At 42.5% G+C, this 26,400-nt stretch overlaps 1 protein-coding gene across 1 annotated transcript in view; it reads left to right on the forward strand.

Moving 5' to 3' along the window:
- Znf366 (zinc finger protein 366) overlaps positions 1–8,750 on the forward strand; it is a 62,992-nt gene extending 54,242 nt beyond the window's left edge. Inside the window, exons 4-5 of the mRNA XM_026393261.2 lie at positions 4,509–4,683; positions 7,721–8,750. Of these exons, the coding sequence (XP_026249046.2) occupies positions 4,509–4,683; positions 7,721–8,256 (711 nt within the window). The 3' untranslated portion in view covers positions 8,257–8,750. The remainder of the gene's footprint in view (positions 1–4,508; positions 4,684–7,720) is intronic.
- Positions 8,751–26,400: the final 17,650 nt, after the last annotated feature.

The raw sequence follows: 26,400 nt of genomic DNA on the forward strand, positions 1-26,400 counted from the left end.
TCAGGCTCCCAGTAACCTGATAGATATTTATCTAGAGTTTTCTTCATTGGATCCTTCTTTTGATATTTCCTTCAGTTAATTTAGCTTAAAAAGACAGAACCCACATCTTAGAAGATCATCCTATTTCTAGAACGTTAAAGAATCTCCTGTGCACTCCATAATGATAGTAATAAGAGCTAATATTTACTGAGCTTTTGCTGTTTGCCAAGCACTTTGCAAGAATTATGTCATTTGATCCTCCCAACATCCTTCGTAAGAAACTACCTGTCATCAACATTATACAGAAGAGAAGACAAAGCAAGTTCTCTGTTCTGGGTTCCCACTATACCTGTCTACACTGTCATTGAAAAACCTTATGATCCAGGCAACCTATTTTTAAAGTATAGTTAAAAATGCTTTCTTTTTGGAGGGGTGGTTGGTGGTGGGGTACCAGGGATTGAACTCAGGGACACTTGACCAGCTGAGCCACATCCTCAGCCCTATTTTGTACTTTACTTAGAGACAGGGTCTCACTGACTTGCTTCGTTCTTCGATTTTTCTGAGGCTGACTTTGAACTTGTGATCCTCCTGCCTCCACCTCCCAAGCTACTGAGACGACAGGAGTGAACCACCAGGCCCAGCTGCTTCTATTTTTTTAATTAGATTTTGAGGTCCACTTCCTTCTTAAAAAGTGGGTAGGTGGAGAATCTGGGATTTAAAGTCAGAGGCACATTGATGCTGCTCATTAGAGAGGATTCAGGCAAAAGGCACTGTGGTTGAGACGATTCTGAAAAGATGAAAGCTTTGCCCTCACCCCTCCATCAGCTTCCTGCACCTGTATACCTTGTTTTAAGCTCTGCAGACCATGGTAGGAGATGATTCAGCAAGCCCTAACTTGGGTAAGCTCTTAGCTGCACAGCTCATGACTTAAAGGGGACTTAATCTAAGTGGCTGCTTTTATCCAGAGAAGAAACGAGTTTTGTTGTTTCTTCCCAGTCACTCTTCTTCTCCCAGGCCAGTTTCCCTCCTGACTGAAGTGCTTCTGCTTGGATCTGCCATCTCAGACGTCATCCCAGGGTGCGATCCTTAGCTGGCCCCCTCTTCACTAACAGTCTGAAGTCTCTCTCCCTGGATTTCAAAGACATAAAATAACTCTGTGCTCTTGTGTGCTATGTCATATGAGGATAATCTTCTGAGAAAGATGAAGAGGCCTTTGGTTCTGGACAGGGCCCCAAGGGCTTTTGGAAGGGTCAGAGGCTGAGAGGATGAATCTAAGCAACTACTGCTGAGATGTGAATGGAGCTCAGGTGCCTTAGGCCCTGAGTTAATTGGCTCCATCCTCCTGCTAGGGAGGACTGTATTTTCCTAACTAATGTGTCTAGGTTTAGTGGGGAGAGGAAGAGAACTGGTAATGGCTGCTTTCAGAAGTTTGCATGGGGTAATGATATTTTCCTGACTTGGTTATTTATTCTCATGACCAAATATTTAGCTACTCATTGAGGGTACTAGGTGTATAGTCCTGTGCTTGATAGAGAAATTGGTTACATAGAAAAGGGAGCTGACCCTTGCATTGGAGATTACCGGGGACTCTGTCTAGGGCCCCAAACACCTTTCAGAGTTGGTGTACCTCCATTAGTCCTGGGAAAGCTCTCCATTGGTGTGTCCAATAGGCTAACATAACCATGCAGGATAAATTTAGAATATCAAAAGTAAATTTTACCAATAGTACAAAAATCATTCTCCTTTACCAATCACACATGATATAGCTGACCAGTCATGTCCCACAATGGACTTACCCCGAGGCCACAGGTCTTGATAATATATATAAAATGATATTGACAATACCATTTTAACATCTTAATGTCCCCATGTGCCGCTAAAATGTTCCAAGAAGTTCAGTACTGAATGAATTGAGCTAGAAATACATTGTAGGAAAAAAAATACACTAGTAAAGGATCATAAAAAGAAGCTTATCTGAGGCTGATGCAGAATGTGGAGGATGCCTAGAGGCAGCCACTCTGATGAGCACACCTCCGAATTTGGAGTGGGGGAGGGGAAATGATAGGGGCAGGTGAATTGCAGGGTCTGCCCTGACTCCCATGTCCCAGCAGGTCTGACAGCAACATGCAATTCATCATTATCACAAAAGTGATAGTTCCTGTTCCTGGTGCTGTAAGTTTGACTGGAGTGTCTAAAAGTAATCTAATGAAGAGAATTTATTTATGGGTCAAATAAAAACAAAAGACACTGCACATTCTTCAAGGTAAAGGCTAAAATTCCATCGCCTTTACAAAACCCCATCAGGTCAGTCCAGCCTCTACTACCTCAGCAAACACAGAGGAATTCCTCCCATCATGGGAGTCAAGTGCAAGAAGGCACCCATCCTTTGCAAGGATGTCTGTCTGGCCTAGAGACTCCACCCAAGCTGGACTTGTGCGGAAGCCTAATTGCCCTTATAGCTTTCAGCTCCTCTTCTGCACTTGTGTGTGCTTCACCACATCAGGCTGTTTCTTCTGTAATTTTCTGGGGCCAGGTGCCCACTCCTTCCCTCAACACATTCTCTCTGAGAACCTAGCATGCATCAAGCTTATCCTAGACAGGAATACAATAAAACGCAGGCAGAGCCTTCATGGATATTGCAGTCTCCTAGGTGAGAACACAGCTGAAATAACTATCGAGCCAAGTACTGGTCACACTTAGGAATTGCAAACAGCAATATCACTCCAAATAATCAGGAAGCATTCTACAAACCAAAGGAGGTATGCCTTTTCTAAAAATGATCACAACTGGAAATACTTAATGTAGAATCTTGAAACTTTATTTCTTTAGCCATAATAGAGAAGTAGGTAACCTAAGCTGATAACTGTACCAAAACTTTTATACACGTGTGAAATTGAGCCATAGAATGAAATATCTTAATTAACTATCTCTATAGAGAATAAAAGAAAAGATGTGTCCATACATATATTACTTCTCTTGAGGATGTTGGAATTAGGCCAATCCTCTCATCCTTTTCTCCAGGGGGATCATTATTTTCAAATGAAGGTGGTGCACAGCTTGGAAACCCATACAGGTTGCCAAATTCGGTTTTGCTAGTGTGGAAGCAAAGGGAAAAGTATTTAAAATCCCCAAGTACTAATTATCCAAAAATACAAAACCAGCCATTCATAATCCATACGTGGATTCTGTGACAAATGCATAATCCTAGACTGGCTGACTCTTACCACCCAGTGTTCTTTTAGGCCAACCTTCTGAAGTCATCATTTGTTAGGTCTGAACATTCCTCCAGAGTCAACTCAACTCTCACTTCCCTGAAAAAAATGTTGCCTACATTAATAAAAATTCAATCTGAATCTCCAACAGTGTTCATAAAAGGGTCTCAGTGAAAAAGGACACTGCTCTCTCAGCCCCAGAGGGTGCCATACCTCTAGTCCTCTCTGTGACTATGTGGGGAGGTGGGAGGAGATTGCTCCTTCATTAACACTCTAGTCCAAGTGCAAACAGAGAAATGCTCCCTTGCATCCCTAACAGGACAGCCAAGGAAGGGCTGGAGTTTCTAAAACCCTGCTCTACTAAGGCATGGGGACAGGCAAATAACCCCAGGGCTGTTCTAAACTTTCTGCTTGCCCATCCATGCGTTTGGAAGGAAGGTTCTACTCTTCCAGAGGAAGTGTGAGAACCACTGTTGTGTCTCCACGTACCGGCACTTGGATGGAAATAGAGAGAAATGTTGAAAAAGAAATGAATAACCCATGTTTTTGTAGACCTGAGATAATATTCTTACATCTTCAAATGCCTACCCCAAGAACAGACACATCTTTTTCTTAGATATCTTATTGTTTCTTTAAACCTTGAAATGCATTCTAATAATTAGTAAATTAAAAATGCATTGTCTGGTACAGTCTTATAAAAGAGCTATGTTGTGAGGGATGTAGTGTGAACCCTGCTGGCCCTGGGGTCTGATGGCCTGAGTTCCTTAGCTCAGTTCCAGCACCCACTAGCTGTGAGCCTTAGGCAAATGACCTAAGCCCCTAGTTTTCCCATCTGTTGAATAGGGGTGATGATAGCATCCATCTCATAAGATTGATGTGGGAATTAAGTAAGATATTCCTTGACAGACTTAGAGCAATGCCTTCATATTGTGAACACCCCCTAAATATCAAACACATCACTGCATTCTTGTAATTAAACAAGCTTCCAGCAACCGCTCTTTCAGTTCAGCTCTTCTCCTTTTCCAAAGGTTGCATCCAAAACAGCTTTACAATTTTTCACCTTGAATTCAGAAATCCCTGGACACCAGCAACAGATGTCTCATGAATCCATTCTTCTGTGCTCCACCTCTGAGGCTGGGCAGAATCCAACCCCTCCCTGATGTCCAAGGGGCCATTTTCCTTGTAATCACAGATCTTTGAAATGCCAAGATCCAAGCAGAGTAAAGTGGTTGTGAGCTGCCACATGTCCATTCTCCAAGGGCCTGATGTGGGTTCTCTCTGGCAGGATAACTGTGTTCTCCTCTCTGTCTCCAACAGCTTTGTGGGAAGGAATTCAACCGGATGCACAACCTAATGGGCCACATGCACCTGCACTCAGACAGCAAGCCCTTCAAGTGCCTCTACTGCCCCAGCAAATTCACCCTGAAGGGGAACCTGACACGTCACATGAAAGTCAAGCATGGAGTGATGGAGCGGGGACTTCATTCTCAAGGTATCACTGCAGGAAGCCCCACGCTGCCAGGTCCAGTGGGCAGCAGATGGGTGTGGAATTTGTTTTTAACTTTGGGGTATTACTTTGGGGGTGGTTATTCTTGTCAAAAAAAAAAAAGGACTGTGACTTTTCAAGACTTAGAATGCTACTAGAAGAAATGTAATAATTAATGTGGGAAGGACATAAATAACAGAGAATCACAGAGTAAATTTAGAGCAAAACAATATGCCAGTTGGCTCAGGTCTTGGTTCCTTTGTTCCAGACGTTCCCTCAGGTGCCTTATCTCCTTAAATCTTCATAGCTCTTCCAGGCTGGAAGAACTTCTATATCTTTTTGCAGATGGGGAAAATGAGGCTTCCCAAGTTGCCTATCTGAAAAGTGGCCAAGTTAGGATTTGAATGCAGACCCTTCTGACTCGAGGGTCTTTATTGTGTCCACTTCTGTTAAAGAGCATGTGATTTTCCTTTTCTTTTGAAAAAAAAACAGGTTTGCATGTTCTGCTGCAAGCAGAATTGGGTTTGTAGCAGCCCCCTCCTCCCTGTTCACCCTCCTTCTGGTTTCCTGCTGATTGCCCCCGAGGCAGGGCAGGAGTTTATGTCTCTCACCCCGAACTGAGTCTTAACTGAGCTGATGAAGTTCTCGCCTCCTTTCCCTTGGCATCCCCAGGGCCCTTAGCAGTCAAGTTTGTGTTCTGGATCTACTGCCTTCATCAGACTTGCTTCTTAGTCACCTAATCAACCAGTCCTTCATAAACAGCAATAAACGCACCTCTGTCCAACAGCAGTGAGCTGCATGCCGTGGCAGATCCTTAGGAACAAGGCCACCTCCGCCCTTTAGGAGGTCTGTGTTGGGGGAGAGATGACAGTGATACATGTAATTTACAAAATCATATGAACTGATTTTTGACCACTAATGTGATCAAAGCACAGGGCAAGACACTTCAGGGCATTCTTGCCTACTCCTACCAATTCATGAAAGAGATTGGGTTATTCTCATTTTAGGTAAGAGGAGATCAAGCCTAGAGGTGTTATATAAACTGCTGAGGTCAGACAGCAGGTCTGAAGGTGGAAGTGGACTTCCAACCAAAGAATTTCTGAATTAAGCCCAGGCTCACTACCTTAGGCAAAAACCTAGGGCAATCTGTTTGTGTTTGCTGCTTACAAAGACAGTGATGTCAGCACAGATTCATAATTAAGACACACTCCTGCATACACAGCATGTTCAAAATGATTGTCACTTTTAGGCATTTCACTGCATCCCCTTACTCTATGGTGACTCCTGGATGCCAGGGAACTTGGTCATCACAAAAAAGGGCTGGAGTTTAAGCTTTTAAAGGCCTTGAAAAAATTCTTTTTTTTTTTTTAAAGCAATTACTCTCCTGAATGATTCATTGACTCTGTAGTTACCTGAGCCACTTCCAAAGGTAGGCCTGGATTTTTCCAGAAGAGGCAAAGTTTGTCCCCTTGCTTGAGGGGGGAGATAGCCAAGGTAACGAGGAGGTGGTCCTCTGGCTGACAGCCTGATCTGGGCCCCACTGCCTGCCACATACCCATGTTCATATCCTGGCAGGCTTCGACCAGCTCTGTCACTCTGGGGGAAAGAAGAGAAGCATTACTGTGTATCACAGGGTTGCTTTGAAAAATTTTACAGACTTTCAACGATTCTAGTGTTTTCATCTACAAAGAATGTTAGCATTTTTTTTCCATTCTGGTTTTTAAATGACTCAAAAGTCATTAGAAGATCCTCCCTGTCCCCTGGCAAGATTAAAGATACAGACAGCAGCAGTGCCTGGTACCATAAAGTACTCAACATTGGACCTTGGGGCCCTACCCATCTGTTTTATGTTCCCACCCTGAAGCCTGCCTGGCTGCGTCCCAGACCCCTCCCTTCCTGTTCCTCCTCTTTACAGTCCTGGTTGACTGTGGAGTCACCACAGACCTGTAAAGAAGGGACGAATGAACACTATCCATCCCATGTCTGTTGGGCACAGCCAAGCCCTTTCCTATAGGGTCCCAAACTGAAACTGGAAATGCCATCCTTTCCAATTGCATGCCTAGCATGGGGACACTGATGGTCAGACACAAGGGCTTAGTGTGCTCCTCAGATAGCCTCACTACTAGGCACAGGGGCCATGGTCTTCTAGTGGATATCTCAGCCCCAAGTGATTTCTCTTTGTATTTTTTCAAGATGAGAATATCTTTATTGTTGCTTATCTTTTTCCTTACAGTAGAGTGTGTATGTGTGTGGGGCGTGTGTAAAATAAAATAATACATACTTTGGAAATGGAAAGAAAAATGTAATAATCATCTCAGAGTTCATCAGGTTTGAGATATGGGCATACATTCTTCTAGAAATTTTTTTTTTTTACAGAAAGAGAAAATGAATCATGTCTACACTATAAATATATGTGCATATTTTTCAACTTTAAGTACAGAATACATTTTATGGTGGTTAATGGGTCTTTATAACACATAACACCTACACATAGTTCATTGTGTGGATGTACTGTTATGTGTTGAACCAAAACTTGAATACCAAAATTGTCCTCACAGTTTCACTATAATAAAAAGCGTGGTGATGAGCATATTTATACATACATTCTGTGCTCCTGCCTGCCTATTTTTTAATCATTTAAATTCTCAGTAGTGGGCTGGGGATGTGGCGGTAGCACGCTCGCCTTGCATGTGTGTGGCCCAGGTTCGATCCTCCAGCACCACATACAAAGATGTTGTGTCCGCCAATAACTAATAAATAAATAAATATTTAAAAAATAAAATAAAATAAATTCTCAGTAGTGTCCTGCTAAGTCAAGGCTTATTTTTAAAGCTTTTGGTGCCTGTTGCCAAGTTCACCTTAACAGGGTTACACTGATTTAGATACTGTCTGACAAGCCTCCCTTGTCTACCTTCTTACTGGGAAGTGTCTATATTTACAATCAGAACAGGTTAAATGGCCCTGGGTTACCCTTCCGCATACACTCAAGGCTCCATTTCCATTGTTCTTCATGTGTGCATGAATTCTCACTCTGCTCTCACAGGTTTGGGAAGAGGAAGAATCACCTTGGCACAGTCAGCTGGTGTCCTGAGGAGTTTGGAGCAGGAGGAGCCTTTTGACCTCTCCCAGAAGCGTGGGGTAAAGGGGCCCATGTTCCAGTTGGATGGGGAAAGTGCCGGGGGCAGCCCCTGCCATGAGGAGGAGGACGAAGACAATTGCTATGAGGTGGAACCCTACAGCCCTGGCCTGGCCCCCCAAAGCCAGCAGCTTGGTGCACCCCAGGATCTGTCCACCAAGCCCGAGCAGGCCCCCGAGGGGCCAGAGGACAACTGCAAGGAGGAGAAGGAGGATGTGCCCAAAGAAGAAGAGGAGGAGAGGAGCAAGGACCACCATGAGGCAGAAGGTGTTCAGGAGCGAGATTGTGCCCGCAGAGACGAGCGTCTCAGCCTCAGAGTTTTCCAGAGCTCCCGGCGGGGCCCCTCTTTTTCTGATTACTTATACTTCAAGCACAGAGATGAGAGTTTAAAAGAATTACTGGAGAGGAAAATGGAAAAACAAGCAGTGCTTTTGGGTATCTAAGTGGACAGCTTTAAAATTACATTTGGAAAATGAGAAGTAGGCAGTTCAAATATAGCTTTCTGCATGAACTGTCATTTGCTAGGGACTGACTGGCGATGCCAGTCCTTACAAATGGCTCAGACTAAATGAGCCAGCCTAGGTAGTGTAAATGCTTCCCAGGTCATTTCTTGGGTCCTTCATAATTTTAGCATGCATGCAGGGTGTTCACTGTTATTTTATGCATCACCCCTGTAACGAACTATGCATATTCTTTTAGATTTCTAATTGTAAGCTGAACCTGAGGTGCTTTCAGAAATTCTGTTTTTCTTTTACTAATATGTAATACATGGTAAATTTCCTTCTAGTTGCAAAACTATGGTGCTTGATGAGTTACCTTATTAATAACTCTCTAGTCGAGTTCATGAAAGTGATAATATTTTTCCAGAAATATATAGCTGTATATATAAAAATAGACTTTGTTAAATAATCAGAAAACCAGAAATAACACAGAAGGGTGAGCTTTTGAAAAGGATATTCTCAAGTAGTTGCTATAGATAAAAGATGAAACTTCAGAAAAAGATGAGTAGTTTTGATGAAGGGAAAATCAGCCATGTTTAAATTCCTTCTGGATCTTTTGTCCTGCTTTGGCTCATCAGATGGGGCATTTGAAACATATTTGCAGATGACTGGACAATGCTCAGGGGGTCCCGTTTCCTCAGACTAACCTCTGGTGTCCCAAGCACAGCTCCCTTCTAGAGACCATTGCTCTGTGGTCCCATGCCCCATAAAAAAGCTACAGGGAGACGTTGGCAGTGAGCAGTAGACCTCTCCCCAGTGCTGGAGGTAGGGAGTGGGTGGGGAATTCTCCCTGAAACAAGTTCTGACTTATTCAGGGTATTAGAACAATCATCAGTTAATCACTATAAGGAAGACCTGGGCTATGTTCTCAATGCACATCTGGAAGAGCATTTTAAAAAATACTAATGCCAGGGTCTCAATGCCCTATCCCAGGATTCTGATTTAATTGGTTGGGAATGGAGCCTTTGCTCTGGTCATTTCCAGATTACCCTGAGTGGGGTATGCACAGCCAGGATTGAGAAGGATTCACTGGGCTCTGATAACCCTCATCCATTTCTGTGTTTACCAGGACCCCCCTCCCAGGGACTCCACAAATATTTCTGTCCCTGGCTTCAGACTCATTGAGGTGGAGGTCAGGATACCTGTAATCATGATGCTGACTCAGGTTTTTGTACCTATTCTGGAAGATCCTCACAAGGAGACACACATACTCTATACAGATACACGCTCTTTGTGCTAGGAGAAGCCTGTGTTGTTCATGGTCACTTTTTATGTTGACAGTGACTCATTGCTCTTGTCAGGTGCTGGCACCACAGCTCCCGCCAGCACAGAGGACCTAGATAGCAGATTGGGCCTGGCCCATGGGCCTTAGTTAAGCACTGGCACTGAGCACAGCGATACTGATGGGGCTGCGTATGTTCAACTCTGACCCTGGTAGGTACTGTCTGTGTTCGTGTACACATGATCACTGCCTCCGGGTTGGGAGTTTCAGTTTTTATTTGTAGAGCTAGGTACTGCTGGTTACTGCTTCCTCTCCTCCCAAACTCCCTAGTACATTTCTTTTGAAGAGCTAGTTCATCTCCAGGGGCTGGAGGCTGGCTTTTTCTATGGGCCATGGTTCTTCCCTGTTAGCCTCATCTAGTCCCCACCATTGACCTGTGGGACCCCTGATCCATTTCTACTGCCACCTTCCTAAATTTCCTTCCTTTAGCATCACCACTGCTGGGAAGTGCTGAAGTTTGGGTTTCTTACTGCCACCCATGTTCCATGGGGAGAGGATGTTGGAGAGAATACTGTGGTTTTCTATATCCACCAGCATAACTCTGGGCCAAAAATTATTCCAAGTCCTCAGAGGGACCAGTTCCCTTTCATTCCCTAGGAATACAGCTCATGGGTGCCTTTGATGAAATTGTCCAGGGAGTGGGCAGAGTGGTCTGTGACACCCCCCAGCTCTTTAAGGTCCTGTTACATGTGTATTCACTCAGCAACCTTGTATTAAAGACCTACTATGTGCAGTGCCTGACTACATGTGCTGCAGACTTCCAGTTGCTTCTGGTATGCCCAGTTGGAATAGCAGCCAGGAAAATCTAGAGGAGCATGCTCTAGTCCTTTCCAACCAAGACAAATCCTGTGGGAATGCTTGAGGAACCCGTTAATGTTGAGGTGGAGAGAGTATGGTCTAGAAGAGTGGTCTTCAAGTTGTTTTGAGAAGTCAAAGGTCTCTCTCAGGCCTCTGTAGAGCCACTAGGGGAGAAGCTCTTAGTCCCCATACCCGCTTCACTCAAAGTGGCTCAAACTTTGTCTGTTTTGAATGTTAATATTCTAAGAAAAGTTTCATTTGGCAGGAGAAAAAAGGTCTCAGGAAGGTAAGAAAAAATTATGATGGGGTGTGTTCCAAGGCCTGTTTTTAGTTTTTGACTTTGGATACAAGAGACTTAATGAAGCCGATGAGTACTACAGCACTGGCCCTCTGAGAGCCAAGGCTGAAATCTTGGTTGTAACCAACGTCCTGGTTTTTCCTGGGATGATCCTGGTTTATATCTCCTGTCCCGGGGTAATTACTAACAGTGTCCCTTGATCCTCAAAAGTATCCCAACTTACATGATACCTTACATGAGCACCTGGTGAATGAACACAGAGCTAAAGAAAGGGTTGGCCAGCCTTGCCTGATGAGCTGACTAACCAGAATACAGGTCTGAAGGAAGGCCCACTGGGGCCATCCTCAGAGAATGAAGGAATGATGTCATCCAAGGTTATCACCATCCCAAGGCCGTGACCTTCATCACATTGTGAAACTCTGAAAATGGGACATGACCAAATGCTTTCCAGGCTTTTGACCACTGTCACTTTGAACCCACCAATGACCCAGCCAGGTGGCAGGTCTTTCATCCTCTGTATTCAAGTCTGACTGCCCCTCTTGTTGCTTTGTAGTCCCTCTTTTCATTTTCTCTTTCTAAAAATTTGATTCCACATTGGCCATGAGACTAAAGCTGACCTTTCATAAATCCACAAAAGTAACTAGTTTATTTGTATATGAGTAGTTGCATGAGGAAACCCAACATGCATACTGTATTTATTAAGCCCTGAAGGCTTTTAATAAAATATTAACATTGTGTTTTGAATTATGATCTTTGTCTGCTTTGCTGGAACAAAATGTAACAGAGCTAACATTTAAAAATCCTTCTCATATTTGGACAACATTACACCAAATGTTGATTTTGTACAGAATTCAGGCTTCCTGTTTAAAAACTAAAACTCCAAGTGTTGAGCAGCCCAAGTTTGTGAATATTGCTTTCTGCTTCAGTGAAAAGGCAGTTTACCTAGAAATAGCATGTAACCTATATTTTGTTAATTTAAGCAAATAAAGACATGTTGAAAAAACTGAGTCAATTATTTGTATATATGTGAAATTCTGCAAGGAAGCTGTCATTGTAAACATCTCACTCCGGCATCTCACTTTGCTAGGGTTAGCTCCTCAGTCATAAGCTTCTCAGCCCAGAAAAGGGTCTGGAAATCTCCCTCTCTCAGGGCTGCAGAAAGGATTAATGCACCTTAGCCCCTCTTCAGTTACATGACCACTTCCCATCCTTTTCCTCGTACCCATTCAGAAAGATTTACTCTGGAGGGCTGTCACAGGCAAGTAGAGACAGGATTACCTCATTCTGCCTCGGGTTCTTTATAAAATGAAGTTCAACCAAGAATCGGTAGACTCTAGTGAGCACAGCACTGATTCTGGACCCAGTCTTAACTCTTCCAATATCTGGGATTTGAGAGCAGTTCACAAACCTCTCTGTGTCTCAGTTTCCTCATCAGTAGAATGGCACTGGGAAGCGGACCCTCCTCACAGTGTCTTGTGTGGACTTAGAATGTGTCTGGCTCACAGTTCATTCTATGGAAGAATCAGGCACCATAACTACCAACAACATAACTAAAAAACCGCGTGCTCAGTTCTCCCTTCTCAAAAGGAAAGTCACAAAGCTGTGTTAGCATGGGAGATTGTCCATTTCTGAGGATGTTTCTTTAAATCAACAGTAAAACTTCAACACATACTGAACACAGGTAATTAAATGCCAAGCACTGTTCCAGGTGATTCACACGCTCAATTTCATTTAAGCCTCGAAACCCCACAAGGCAGACATTATCCCTATTTTGCAAATGAGGGAATGGAAGTTCAGGAAAGTAAAATAACTAGCCCCAAATTACTTAGTAAATGAACATCCACCTTGCCTCCAAGCAATCCGCCTGATGCAGGATCAGTGTTCTGGAAGCAGCTGCTGAGATAAATTTGGGTGCAAGACATTTATTAAAGATTAACACTGGCAAAAAAGAAAGGAAATGGAGCCAAGAGAGGAATAAACTGCGGTGAAGCTCTGACTGAGCCTCAGCCACTGGGATGCAGCTCTGGAGCTAAGACTTCCCATCAGGGTTGTGCCAGGCTGGGCAGAAAGTTTCAGGCCTTTACACCTCTGCCCTGCTCAGTCACCAGAGGTGGGCTGCCCAGGTCAGAGTATGTCCTCCATAGCTGGAGCCCACCCCACGTTACTGGCAGCTGGGGACTGGTGGCTGACTGCACTCCCCTTGCCCGTGCAAAGCCCTCCTTGGAGAGAGACCAGGTGGCTCCTCTCTGTGTCTCCCACAGATACAGTGGTTCCACCCCATGTCTTCACCCAGATTCACAGAGCCTCTCCAGCAGAGTTCTGGTGGGCCTCTCTCCCTCATAGAAGAAGAGGGTTTAGGACGAACTTCATCCCCCACAGCTGCAATGAGTCTAGGGATCAAAATGGACCTTTTCTTTATAGATCATCCAGTCTCAGGCATTCTGTTATAGTAACAGAAAACAGATGAGGATACCCAGTCTAGATTCCCTTCAACATCAGACACCACTCTGCTAGTCTCAGTGGCTTAGATTTCTACTTTACCCCCCAAGAGCCCTATGGACTAAATGCTTTGTGTTCTTTCAAAATTCATGTTGAAAATATGATTCCTCAATGTGTTAATATATGGAGGTGGGATTTGGGGATGTGATGAAATTTAGATGAAGTTATAAGAGTGAAGGCCTCTTACTGGGATTAGTGACCTTATTAAAAGAGAAGATAAGAACCTGTGTCTCTCCACCATGGGACCATGTAGATGTCTGGAAGCCAGGAAATAAGCCCTAATCAGACACTCAATCTGACTGCACCTTGATCTGGTACTTCCCAGCCTCCAGAACTGTCAGAAACAAATGGATGCTGTTTAAGCTACTAGGCCTGTGATATTTTGTTATAGCAGCTGGAACTGATTAAGGCACCTACCTTTTGCAGAATAGGATTACTGCACTTGTTCATTTCTAATCATCAGTCAAGGGGAAAAAACAAAACCCAGTGGTCACCCAGTTTCCAAACCATTCTTCCCTGACATTGTGTAAGAACAGTCCTAACTTCTACCTGATGATCAGGTCAATTACCCCTGCCAAGATAGCTACTCCTCTCCTTGTCTGCTGGCCTCTGGAGACATGGAACAAAGTTGGCTAGGTGACAGCCCTAGTTTTTATCCATGATACTTTTGTTATGTCCCCAGATGAAAGTGTAATCTCTTTGAGGTTGGAAACTTCTAACCCTGCAGAGCCCAGAGTTAAAGGGATAAGAAATACAAATTCCCAGTGTGTCATTAAGTGGTAGTGTGGGGGACATACCTGTTTCTGCTGTTGGACTCAGGACCCATGCAGGCTTCCTATTGAGGACTCAGGACTATAGAAGTCTTTGATCCAATATATACTGGAAGATGGCCATCCATCCAGAGTATTTCATCCAAGAAGCACTCTTGGTGCTGGCCACCTCTAAGTAGAACACATGTGATATGACCAGTAGATTCTTTGGCTATGAACCCATCTCCACACCTCATTTACTATAAAGCAAAGCTCGTGGTTTGATGTGATGTTCTGTAGGATTCTGTTCCAGTAGAACAAACACTCCAAAGCCCCCCCTCCCCCACTTGCACAGCTCTGGCTAAATTCTTACAAGCAGCAAAGACACATTTATACCCAGAATACCTCTCTATTCCTGTGTCAGTGCACTGCTGGCCTTTTGGGAGCTGATAGAGTCAACATTTCACCAAAGGACTGTTGGCTCTTCCTGAGTAATGGCATCATGGTAGAAGCTCAGCATCAATCCCCATGATCAGCACATTGGATATTCAGTAATGGCAGCAGCTAGACCAACCACGGTAAATGCAGCTCATGCTGTTGAACTCACGTGTCATCACCCTCTCTGCTGCTGTTGTATTTCATTCCTTGTTACAGCACTGGGATAGCTATTGACAGACGCTGGATAAAGTCAAATGGCAAGGTCATGTTGTCTTGCAGGTTACTACTGGATGTCTCTTCTGGGATGAATATTAACATGTGATGCAAAGATTTTCACACTTTTTGTTCACTGTCATATGTCAATCATATAACACTACCCCCAGACAGAGAAAAACAGTAAATACTACTTTAATTGAAATGGTCAGGAATTGTCATTCTGAGTAAGTGCCATTTAATCTGAGAACTGAAAGTTAGAAGGAACCAGCCATGAGAAGAAGAAAGAACATTCCCTGGAGAATATACCACTTGTGCAAAGCTCCTGTGATATAAAGGAGCAGTCAAGGAGCGTTAACAACAGGAGAGAGATTGTGATACCCAGTGAGACTTCCAAGGAAAGCTGTAGAGCAAGGAAGTAAAAAAAAATGAGACTCATATTTTTGAAAGTTCATTCTGGCTATAGTGTAGAGAATTGGTTGGAAGGAAGTCAGAATGATCCTTACAGACAATGAAGATGCAGTTTTAATATGCTGTTGGAGGTAATATTGGCCTGGATAAGGATGTAGCATAGAATTTAGAATTTAATGGGTCAAAAATCTGCTTTGGAGATTCAATGGACTTATAATACCCAAGGCAAAATTTAACAAGAAGATAAAATGCATAGTTTTCTAAGTACAAAATAAAATGCCACTTGATATGAAGCTCAGCTCCTCTCATAATGACTAAAGGGATCAATTAGATATTTATATCTCTCATAATATCCATGCTCTTTACTTGGTTGGCAGGAGTGCATACTTACTAAGGAATATACTTACTAAGTCCATCTGGTTTCTCGCAATTTGGTTCTAAGTTACAACTGGTGAAGAAGTAAAGGGTTGAGACGGAGGAAGGCAGTAGTTTCTCAGACACAGATGCTGGGAAGAAATAGCAGAAGGGGAGAAAAACATACACAGAAAATCAGAATAGCAGTGGAAAGAGGCTGGGACTCCAACACCAAAAAGTGAGGTTGCAAAAGAGTCCTGTTCATGTGCACAACTCCTGCGGACATCTCCGATCCAGCCAGCAAAATAATATGTTCCTGATCATAAGCTTGCATTGTCAAAGGAGAATTAATCATTCTCAGCACATGTATTAACAAATGCAGTCCAACTGCATTTCCACTGTAAAAAATTTAGTTCTCAAATGGTGACAGGCCAGTGATCTGGAAAAACTGATCCAGGACCCATCTTACTTAGCAACAGTGCAGAAAAAAACAGATATTGTCATATTTTAAGTCTCAAAGTCAATCAGCCCATAGCACCACTGCTATCACCTTAAGAAACAAGAAAGAAAGAAAGAAAGAAAGAAAGAAAGAAAGAAAGAAAGAAAGAAAGAAAGAAAGAAAGAAAGAAAGAAAGAAAGAAAGAAAAAGAAAGAAAAGAAAACATGTGGAAGGAATTTGTTCTTGCCCTTAGGAACACACAGTTCTTAGCCAACTTGCAGAGGGCAGCGGGAACAGGGCTAAGAGTTCTCCAATCTCCAGCACCTTAATCTTAAAAACTCCTTGCCCTGTGAAAGTCCAGGTGTGAACCCAGCCTGGGCCCCTGAAGCACTGTGGCGTTTCTTTCTTTCCTTCTCTTTTTCCTTTTTTTTTGCACATCAGAGGAGAGCCAAGAGTAACCACCACACCCATTATAAACTCCCTCTGCAAATGGAGGAAGACATGCTCCTGTGATAGCTGGGGAGTGACCCTTATGGGGTCCCTGGGGACCCAGTATCAGTGGTGCTCACTGTTTCCTCTTCCCTGGATGCAACAATATATTAAGGGAGAAACAAAAAAAAAAAAAAAGAGGAGGTTGGCTCTTTTCATGATTTTCCTTTTTAATTTTTGTTGAAAATGGAACTGTGTTCTCTTGATCCTTCAAACAAATGGAGGGGAAGTGGAAGCCCAAAAGTTTCTCTTATGTTCCCCGGAGAGGGTGGCTGTGTTTGTAGTGTGATGTGGGAAAAGTCCTTGTGTATCTGCTGCATTGTCATATTGTACCTAAGTGATTTGCAGGAGGAAGTGGGGCGTAAATAGGATTTCTATGTCAGAGAAAGTGAAGGAGCCACAGTCTTTGAATCAAAGATCTCAATGTGCCCTTCATCTCTAAGGCATGCTTCCCCTGGCCTCCACCCCCCAACCCATATTTATTCAGTGATGAAAGAAACCACTCTCTGAGCTTGACCCAAACACTACATACAAGCAGAAGTCCTTGCTATTCAGAATGTACTTGGGCAAAGTGGGTGAGAGGGTGAGGGTTTGGCAGGACTAGCCAGAAACCACAGAGGCCATGGGAGGGGGAGGGCTAGTAATATTTCTGGCATCCTACCTGGAGAATACATTAAACTGATGCGTGAGATATGCAGTGAGAGTCTTTTCACAGAGTGGATCTTAATAAACAAATAGTCTCTGGAAGGAAAATGGATAGATACATCAGGAGACATCAAAAAGAATTACAAGCATATTGCTTTCAGTTTAGCAATTCATCATATTAAGCTTACTGGCAAATCATTTTGTTGTTTTTTTTTTTTCCTCTACAAAGTAGCAATAATGAAACTGGTCTCCAACCTGTGCAAATGAGGGGGTGAATGAGGTGAAATCCATTAATCATTCTAGACTTGCGGAGACAATCTCTGTGTCATTCATTATTCTTGAAGGACAGCTCCCCTTCCAACCTGTAGTCAGCACAGCAAAGAAAACGGCTTCATTTTTGAGTGGCAGGTTCTCCAAGTCAGAATAATATTTAAAACCCTGATTCCTCAGCGGTGGTTTTACAAGATTCTATACATACACAGCATTGAGCCAATCGTCTCTTCTCACACCATAAAAAGCAGATGAAAATAAAAGAAAGGTGAGATACCTAGCAATGGCAAAGTCCTTATAGGAAGAAAAAAACAAAAAGCCAAGCAAGGTTATGCAGAATCTTAGAAACAGATGATTACCATGTCATCTTCCCAGGGGACATTGAGTTAGCATCCGTCAAGGATAATGATGCATCTCTCTGAAGCAAGCACTGCGGATGGGGTGTAAGCCCCTATCTGAAGACACAGGTGATTTGGTGGATTTCAAAGGGCTTGTGTTTCCAAAAGCTCTGAATGTCTCCATGCTGCTCATCCCCTTAACTTCCTGCAGGAAGGCTGCATTTTTTATCTTGGGCTTATCTACTCAAATGCTTTGCCTTATGCCAACTGTTCGATTTCTGGGCAAAGGGCAAGGCCACCACCACACTGTCTCCGGCTCTGCTTCTCCCTGGGATACTGTCAGAAGAGTATAAGATTGACACATGAATGGACCTTTATGAGGACCTGTATAAAATGCTGCTGTTCAAATATATGCATAGTTAATTAAAACTCGATGAGGAAGAGTTTGGGGGGAGGGTGGGCCTTCCAGAATAGTAATTTGAGGGTCCTAGAAACCTCTCCTTCAGAGACTCATCTATTAAACTGATAAAAATTAGCAAGCAAAGACTACCATTCAAAATCTTTGGTGATTGATCAAAGGACTTACAACTATTTAAGGGGTACTTTATTTAACAATATCCATGGAAACACAGTAGGAACAGTGGAAGGCCAGGACAAGCTTTAGGGGTTGTACCCTTACCATCAACCCAGCTTGAGGCTGTGAAAGAAAATTCCTTGGGGGCTGCCAGCCAAGAAGCAACTCCCATGTCCCCAGCTCCATGCAGAACATCTAGATACCAGATGAATGACCAGCTAAGATGCCCACTCCCCCAGCCACTGCTGTGACAGACAGCTGATGAAGAATTGAGCCCCATTCCCAATGGCTCTGAGCACAGAAGAGCATCTCTAGCTAGGCAGCCCCATGACAGCTCCTGTCTCCCCCAGTTTACTGGGGAAGTAAGGCCCACTGAGTCAGGGAGTATCAGCAGATTCCATTTCCCATACTTTTGTGCCAGGGAAGACTATATCATCTCAGATGGCAGTCGCTGGTGGTGATGGTTGTACAGCATAGTGAATATGATTAGTATATTCACAGGTTGTAAAACATAGTTTTATTGTGGTAAAATATACCTAACATAAAATTCACCACTTTAGCCATTTTCAAGGGTAAAATTCATTGGCATCAAGGACATTCACAATGTTATATAACCATCGCCAGTATTCATTCCAGAAACTTTTCACCATCCCAAACAGAAGCTCTGCACCCATAACACAATAACTCACACTTTCCCTCATCCCCTCCCACCCACATAATCCCTGCTGTGCTTTCTGACTGTCCCAGGTGCCTCATTTACCTGGAATCACGCGATGTGGCCTTTGTGTCTAAATCCAGTTTTATCCATCTTCACCCCACGTCACAACTTCCTGCCTTTTTATTTGTTCTTTCTAGACAGACATGACAGGAGAGTGTATTTTGACAATTATACATACATAGAATAAAAGTACAGCTTGTTCCAATTAGGATCGTATTACTGTGGTTGTGTATGATGTGAAGTTACATTGATTGTGTACTGTATTTTTATACCACCTCTTGTTTATCCTTTTATCTGTTGATGGACACCAGGGTTGTTTCTATCTTTTGTGAATAATATCTGAGTCCCAATCTTGTCAATTCTTTCAATTTCCATTTTGGGTGTGTACCTAGAAGTGGAATTGCTGAGTCATATTGTCTGTGTTCCCCTTTTAAATTACTGCCCAACTGTTTTGCACAGAAACTGCACCGTTTTATATTCCCAGCAACAATGCACAAGGGTTCTGTTTTCTCCATATTCTCAACACTTGTTATCTTCCTTTTTTAAAATAAATGCCATTCTAATGGGTGTGAAGTAGTATCACACTGTGGTCATAATTTTTAATTAAACATTTAAATTCCTCTCTCTCTTCAGTTGTTAATGCTGAGATTCATATTTAATTTTATAATTCCTTTTTTTTCTCATGAGCAGAAAATTAAAGATGAGCTAGAGTTGTTTCTTTGTGAATAGAAACTGGATATCCCAGTGATTTATATGGTTTTATTCCCAGTACCTTGCTGTCATTTTGTTCTTCATATTCTTTGAAGGACAAGGACTCTGCTTGGGTTTGTTCCAGATACTACGTTTTCCTGTTTTACCATTCCATTTTCATTTTTTACTTTTGGTCCCGTTTTCCCTTGACCCTATGTTACAGGATGATGTAGTAGCTATAGCAAAATGACTGTACCTTTGGTTGACGTTAAACTTGTATCAAAAAGATTGGAAGTGAATCTTCCCCAGGAATCCTCTGTGAAGAGTAGGCAAGCCCTGCTTCTTCCCCTGGGGTCAGAGGATGACTTTGGGAGGGGGGGGGGGAGGTAGGTGCTTACAGGAGCAGTAGAATAAGTACCCAACCAGGATTCAAGTTGTGGTAAGCTATCATTCCCCTTGTCCCAGCTTGCACATTTAAAACTGTCAAAACTTCAAAAAAAAAGTGGGCAAGTGAACAAAAATAACTCTATGGGACTTTGTTTGGACAGAAATGAGTCATTAGTGATCAAAGCTTTACCACTAAAAATAAAAAACAGTATCCATTCACCATAACCTTGATACTTGATCTCAAAGTTAAAAATAAGTCTTTAGCCTCTGATAGCTATCACTTTTCCATTTGAAATCAAACAATTGAATCAACTTCATTTACATATTCAACGAATGTTTATTGAGCACCTGCTATGTGACTGTGAGGCTCCAGAGATAACCAGAATAAGTGTGATAGTCACTGTCCTGAGTGACCTGTGAGGTCATTATCAATAGGCCAGTCTATAAAAAGACCCCTGATATGAATGACCTAGCAAACATCAATACCTCAGCTATTTTAAAAGTCTCCAAATCAAAAGCATAATAATGAAGTTCATGTTGAGGCAATGATCTAGAATTCCATGCCTGAAACTAGATATAAAATTAACAACTGTGAAGATTACTTAGGTACTTGCGGTAGTATTGGTAGATGTTACCAATCCGGACAACTCTCCCCTCCTCAAAATTTTAACTCTCTTCCCTGGCACTAGAAATGCTTTTACTGAGGCTTTAGAAGGTAACTGTAGAGAAAAACTTGAGCACCAAGTGTTCTATACATCTGAGCAATAAAGTATCAAGAAGGGATTTTATTTATTTATTTTTTTAATGTGGTGCTGAGGATTGAACCCAGCGCCTCGCATGATATTTAACAGTATCCATGGAAACACGCAAGGAACAGTGGAAGGCCATGACAAGCTAGGGACTGCACTCTTACCATCAACCCAGCTTGAGGCTGTGAAAGGAAATTCCTTGGGGGCTGCCAGCCAAGAAGCAACTCCCATGTCCCCAACTCCATGCAGAACATCAATATACCAGATGAATGACCAGCTAAGGTGCTGGCTCCTCCAGCCGCTGCCGAGCCAGACAGCTGATGAAGAATTGAGCCTCATTCCCAATGGCTCTACCACTAGGCAAGTGCTCTACCACTGAGCCACAACCCAAGTCCCTCAAGAAAGGATTTTAAAAGTCAAGTCTTACATTTAGGTTTAACTTACCAGATTTCAAATCACTCACACTTTTAGTTTTGATCCTTAGGGAGATCAGAAAAGTCCATGAGCTTGCATGCATACTTGTTTGTCTGAAGATATAGAATCATTTATCTGAGACCCTCTCTCCTTGCCCTCTATCCCATCAGGCTAGTAGACAATTGATACTACAATACCTGTTTCTCTAGAGGAGTTCTGGATTCTTTCCACCTAAACATATTCAGACTTGCATTCCTGGAAAAACGAGGTTTCCCCTTAAGTTCCTCCAGGTTGCTGTGGACCTGGGAAATAGCAGCGCCGAGCAGTTCTCGTGAAAGTGTTAGCCTACATAATTAGCTGGAGATGAGCACCAATGGGAGAAGGTGGGCCCCCAGGGCTGTGGAAGAACTCTTGACCAGGAACTGACTCAGAGGTACCAGTCTTCTTCCACATTCCAGGAAGAGATCCAGTACTCTCTCTCCTAGATTTATGGACACACCTCATGTTCCCAAGGTCACTCATGTACCCATAAGCTGTTCCGGGGTCAGATGACCATTATATGACCTTCCACCAGTGGCGCTAGGCCAGAAGGGCAAAATGACCTAAATACACAGGTGCATGCTCTCAAGTTTAGCGCAGCTCAAGTCTAAGACTTCCCTCAAAAGAGCAATAACGACAGTTACACAAACACTGGGCCCAAAGAGGCGTGGCCAAGGTTTAGGGCCAATACAGCTTCTACCCATCCCCATCCTAACAAAAAGCCAAAGCTTGATCTTTTCAGTCCATAGCAGATCTACTCTCTCTCTCTGGGGTATATCTCACTTTCTTTTGCCTTTCCTTCCCCTTATAATAGACCTGCCCTAAATGCTGTCTGTGCCTCATTGCATACATCTGTGTCTGCGCCCCAGGTAATTGCCTAATCTTAGATGGTCATATCCAAGGGCTGAGAAACAAATTACAAGGCTCCATTGTGGACTCCTGACCTCTGGTAAGAAAAAAACATGGCACCATGACAAGACAGACTCCTGTGAATCCTGTTAACTGTGACATCTTAAACACACTACTTAAACTTTCTGAGCCAGTTTCCCATCTATGCTATAGAAATAAAGCAGGGTGGTGGTGGCAGGCACAGGCTTTGAACTCACGCAGCCTGGGCTCTGGGTCCTGGCACTGACTCATACTGGCTGTGTGACCCCAAGGAATCAGGCTCCCTCCCTAAGCTTCAATCTCCTCTGCAAAATTAGGCATCATCTAGTATTCAACTGATGAAAGTTGTAAGATGGAAATGACATAATTCTTGTAAATAACTAAAACACAGAAGCACTCCGTACACTTTAGCTCTTGTATTTACTTTATTGACCACATAGGAATGTGCCCAGAGCAGGGACTAACACACAGGTGACTCAAAAACCTGTGTCCTTGAACTGACCTAAATACAACTGTGAAGTCATTACAATTTCTGTGGAGCAAGGGCCTAGGTTAGGGAGAATTCTCCCTGTCTGCACCTCTTTCCTGGAGGCTTCCCCCTACAGCAGATCACTCTTCTGAATGACACAGGCATGCGCCTCTCCCTGCCATGAAACCAACTCAGCTGTGAGGAGATGGATTCTTGGCCAAGGCCGACTAGCATTAGCATTCCCTTCATGTGAACGGCATCAGAGGGCATCTGGAGGGAAAATACCTCTCCAACTGTGACAGACAATCAAGCAGAATGGCAGCGCCAGGTGCACTTACTGATATTCCCAGCACCAGCACCGAATGAGAGAGAGTGCATTGATGCCGACTTCTGAGAAAGTCTCAGATTGATGTTGCTTCCAGTACATTTAGCAGAGATAACTTCTAACTTTTAGAGGAAGAACAAATTTAGCAAGCAGATAGCAAAGGCTTTTAAGATTTGCATTACACAAGGCAAACACCTGAATTGTACCTCAGGCTGGTGGGGTGGCATAAACAGTAGTGTTTTTGAAACAACAAGTCATGGCCCATTAGGGGACCGTGAAATCAAGTGGGCTGAGACCAGTATTTTTACTAGACAGCATTAACTAGAATAGAAAAATATCAGAGAGTTGTATGCATAATAAGGCTAAGGGCTTTGGGTGATAGATAGATATCGATAGATGGATGTATAATCACACATATATGTATATATAAGTACATAAATATATATACATATATATATACATGTATATATACATGTATATATACATATATATATGTATATATATATATACATATATATGTACATATATATATAGAGAGAGAGAGAGAGAGAGAGAGGGAGAGAGATGGACAGATGATTGAATGAATGGATTGCATTGTCGATGCTTTTCTTATTATTGGTCATGGTCAAAATAGTTTGAAAACCTTTAAACACTGGATAATATACATTAATACATCATATGTGATTTGTATTGAACAAATGAAAACATCCACTCAGAATTGAAGGAGTATATGATGATAATGGAAAACCTAAGCATTCAATCAATGCCTTCTGTTCATAATATACAGGGTTTTTTTTTCAATTTTTTACTTGCACAGAATGGTGGGTTTCACTGTGGCATATTTGTACATACATGAAAAACATAGTTTGATCAATTTATCTCTCCAACGCCTCCCTACCTGGCCCTCCTCCTTCTTCCAATCCCCTTCTCTAAGACTCTCTCTTCTACTTTCATGACATCACTTTTCTCATGTTGGTTTCTTTTATGAGAGAAAACATACATATTATCAGCTTTCATCTCTGTGACCAAAATACTGTAATGACAGATTTATTTTGGCTCACGGTTTCAGAGGTTGAATCCATGGTCGGCTGGCTCCAAGGCAGAAACATCATGGCAGAAGGGCATAGCAGGGGAACGCTACCCAGCTCATGGCAACTGGGAAGCAGAGAGGAAGAAGAAGGGGATGGAGAGAAAATAAACTCTGCCAGGGCATGCCCCCAGTGACCTACTTCCTCCAACTAGCTCCTACCTCCCAGTAGTCCATTTATCTATCAACCCATCAAATGGATTAATCCACTGTTAATGTGAGAGCATTAACATGATCCAGTCATTGCCTAAAAGCCTTGCCTCTGAACCTTGCTGCATCAGGGACCATGCTTGGAATACCTGAGCTTCTGGGGGGACATTCCAGATCCAAACCATGAGAACACATGATTCTTTTCTCTGAGTTATTTCACTCAAAATTATGGTCTCCTGTTCCATTCATTTTCCTGCAAATGACAGAATTTCATTCTTCTAAGAATGGCTAAGTAATAATTGTGTGTGTGTGTGTGTGTGTGTGTGTGCGTGCAATTTTCTTTATCCATTCACCTGTTGATGGACACCTAGGCTGATTTCACAAATGTGAATTGTGCTGCAATAAACATGGGTATACATGTATTTCTAATTCTTCTGGATAAATACCAAGGAATGGTATAATTGGATCATTTGGTAGTTCTGTTTATAGCCTTTTGAGGAAACTCCATAATGATTTCCACAGCGGCTGTATGACTATATTTTCACCAACAGTATATAAAAGTTCCTTTCCCCTGAATCCCCACCAGCACTTATTGTTACTTGTGTTCTTGATGATTGCCATTCTCACTGGAGTGAGACAGAATCTCAGTATAGATCTGATTGTATTTCCCTAATGGATAAAGATGCTGAATATTTTAAAGATGTTGGCCATTTTCACTTCTTCTTTTGAGGAATGTCTCCTTAGTTCATTTGCCCATTCATTGATTGGGTCATTTGTTTCTTTTAATGTTGAGGGTTTTTTAAGTTCTTTAGATATTCTGGATATTAGTCCTCTGTTGGGGAAGTAGCTGGCAAAGACATCCTTTCATTCTGTGGGTTGTCTCCTCACTCTTTTGTTTCCTTTGCTGTGCAGAAGCTTTTTAATTCAATGACATCCCATTCCTGGATTCTTTTTCTTATTTCCTGAGCTATGGAGGTCCTACTCAGGGAGTCTTTGCCTGTACCTGTATGTTGAAGTGCTTTGCCTTTTTGCTTCTTCTAGCGATTACAAAGTTTCTGGTCTTTAACTTAGGTCTTTGATACATTTTGAGTTGCCTTTTGTACAAGGTGAGGGATAGGGATCTAGTCTCATTCTTCTTCATGTGGAAATCCAATTTTCCCAGCCTGACTTGCTAAAGAGATTATTTTTTTTCTCCAATATATGTTTTTGGATGTCTTTGTCAAGAATCAGATGACTAGAGCTATGTGGGTTTGTCTCTAGGCCTTTTATTTTGTTCTATTGGACTACCGGTCTGTTTTTAGGCCAATACGATGCTGTTTTAGTTACTATGGCTCTGAAGTAGAATTTGAAGTCAGGTATGGTGATGCCTCCAGCTTTGCTCTTTCTATTCAAGATTGCTTTGACGATCCTGGGTTTTTTGCTCTTCCATATGAATTTTAGGGTTGCTTTTTCTAAGTTCTGAGAAGAATGTCATTGATATTTTGATGGGGATTGCATTGTAGCTCTCTTTGATAATATGGCCATATAATGTATAATTTTACTTCATCATAGAAAGGTGTGTGTGAGACACAGAGACAAAGAGTCAGTCCACCCCAAAGTAGATTTACATTATCAGGGGCTTCAGGCAGTTTCTCCCCTGGTAACTGGAGCTATGTCTGTAAAAGAGAAAAAACAAGTCATTGAATTCAGCTCTCTGGGTCCCAACTAGTAGGCAGGGTTGCTTTTCAGCTTTTGAAGTGTGAAGACCACATCTTTTATTTCTTTTGGCTTCCTCACAATGCCTTTCACAGCAAGTGTTTGCATCTTTTCTTGACTCAAGGGCTATGTAGGACATAGTAACCGACTTGTTGAAATAGTTTCCTCAAAATATTTTTAAATTTTATTTAATGTTTTTTTTTCTGAGCTTACATAAAGTTCTCCCTATTTAGTGTGTACAGAAGAGAGTTTCCAGCACTTAGGTGAGAACCAGCAGTAGGTAGACAATACATAAAGAACAAAGCCATTCCTGCAGATGAGTGCTACATAATGAACGAAAAGCTTGGAGTTCAGAAACTCCAATTCTAGAGATCTATTCTACATTTTCATATGCACTCCTACACAAAAATGGTTGTACACATATGAACCTTGAATCATGTTTTGAAATACCAGTATAATTAAATGTCCAGCCATTGGGAATTGTCTAAGTAAATTATAATACCTACCTGTTATAATTCATACCTAGAATGTCCCTGAAAGGTTCATGTGGTAAAGGGTTGGTCCCCAGTTTGGCACCACTGGGAGGTGAGGAGTAGGGCCTATCAAGAAGATTTATGTCACTGGGGCTGTGTCCTTGAAGGAGATCATGGGAGTCTAGCCCTTTTCTATCTCTTCCATG

This window comes from Urocitellus parryii, chromosome 1, assembly GCF_045843805.1.
Source record: "Urocitellus parryii isolate mUroPar1 chromosome 1, mUroPar1.hap1, whole genome shotgun sequence".
Lineage (NCBI taxonomy): Eukaryota > Metazoa > Chordata > Mammalia > Rodentia > Sciuridae > Urocitellus > Urocitellus parryii.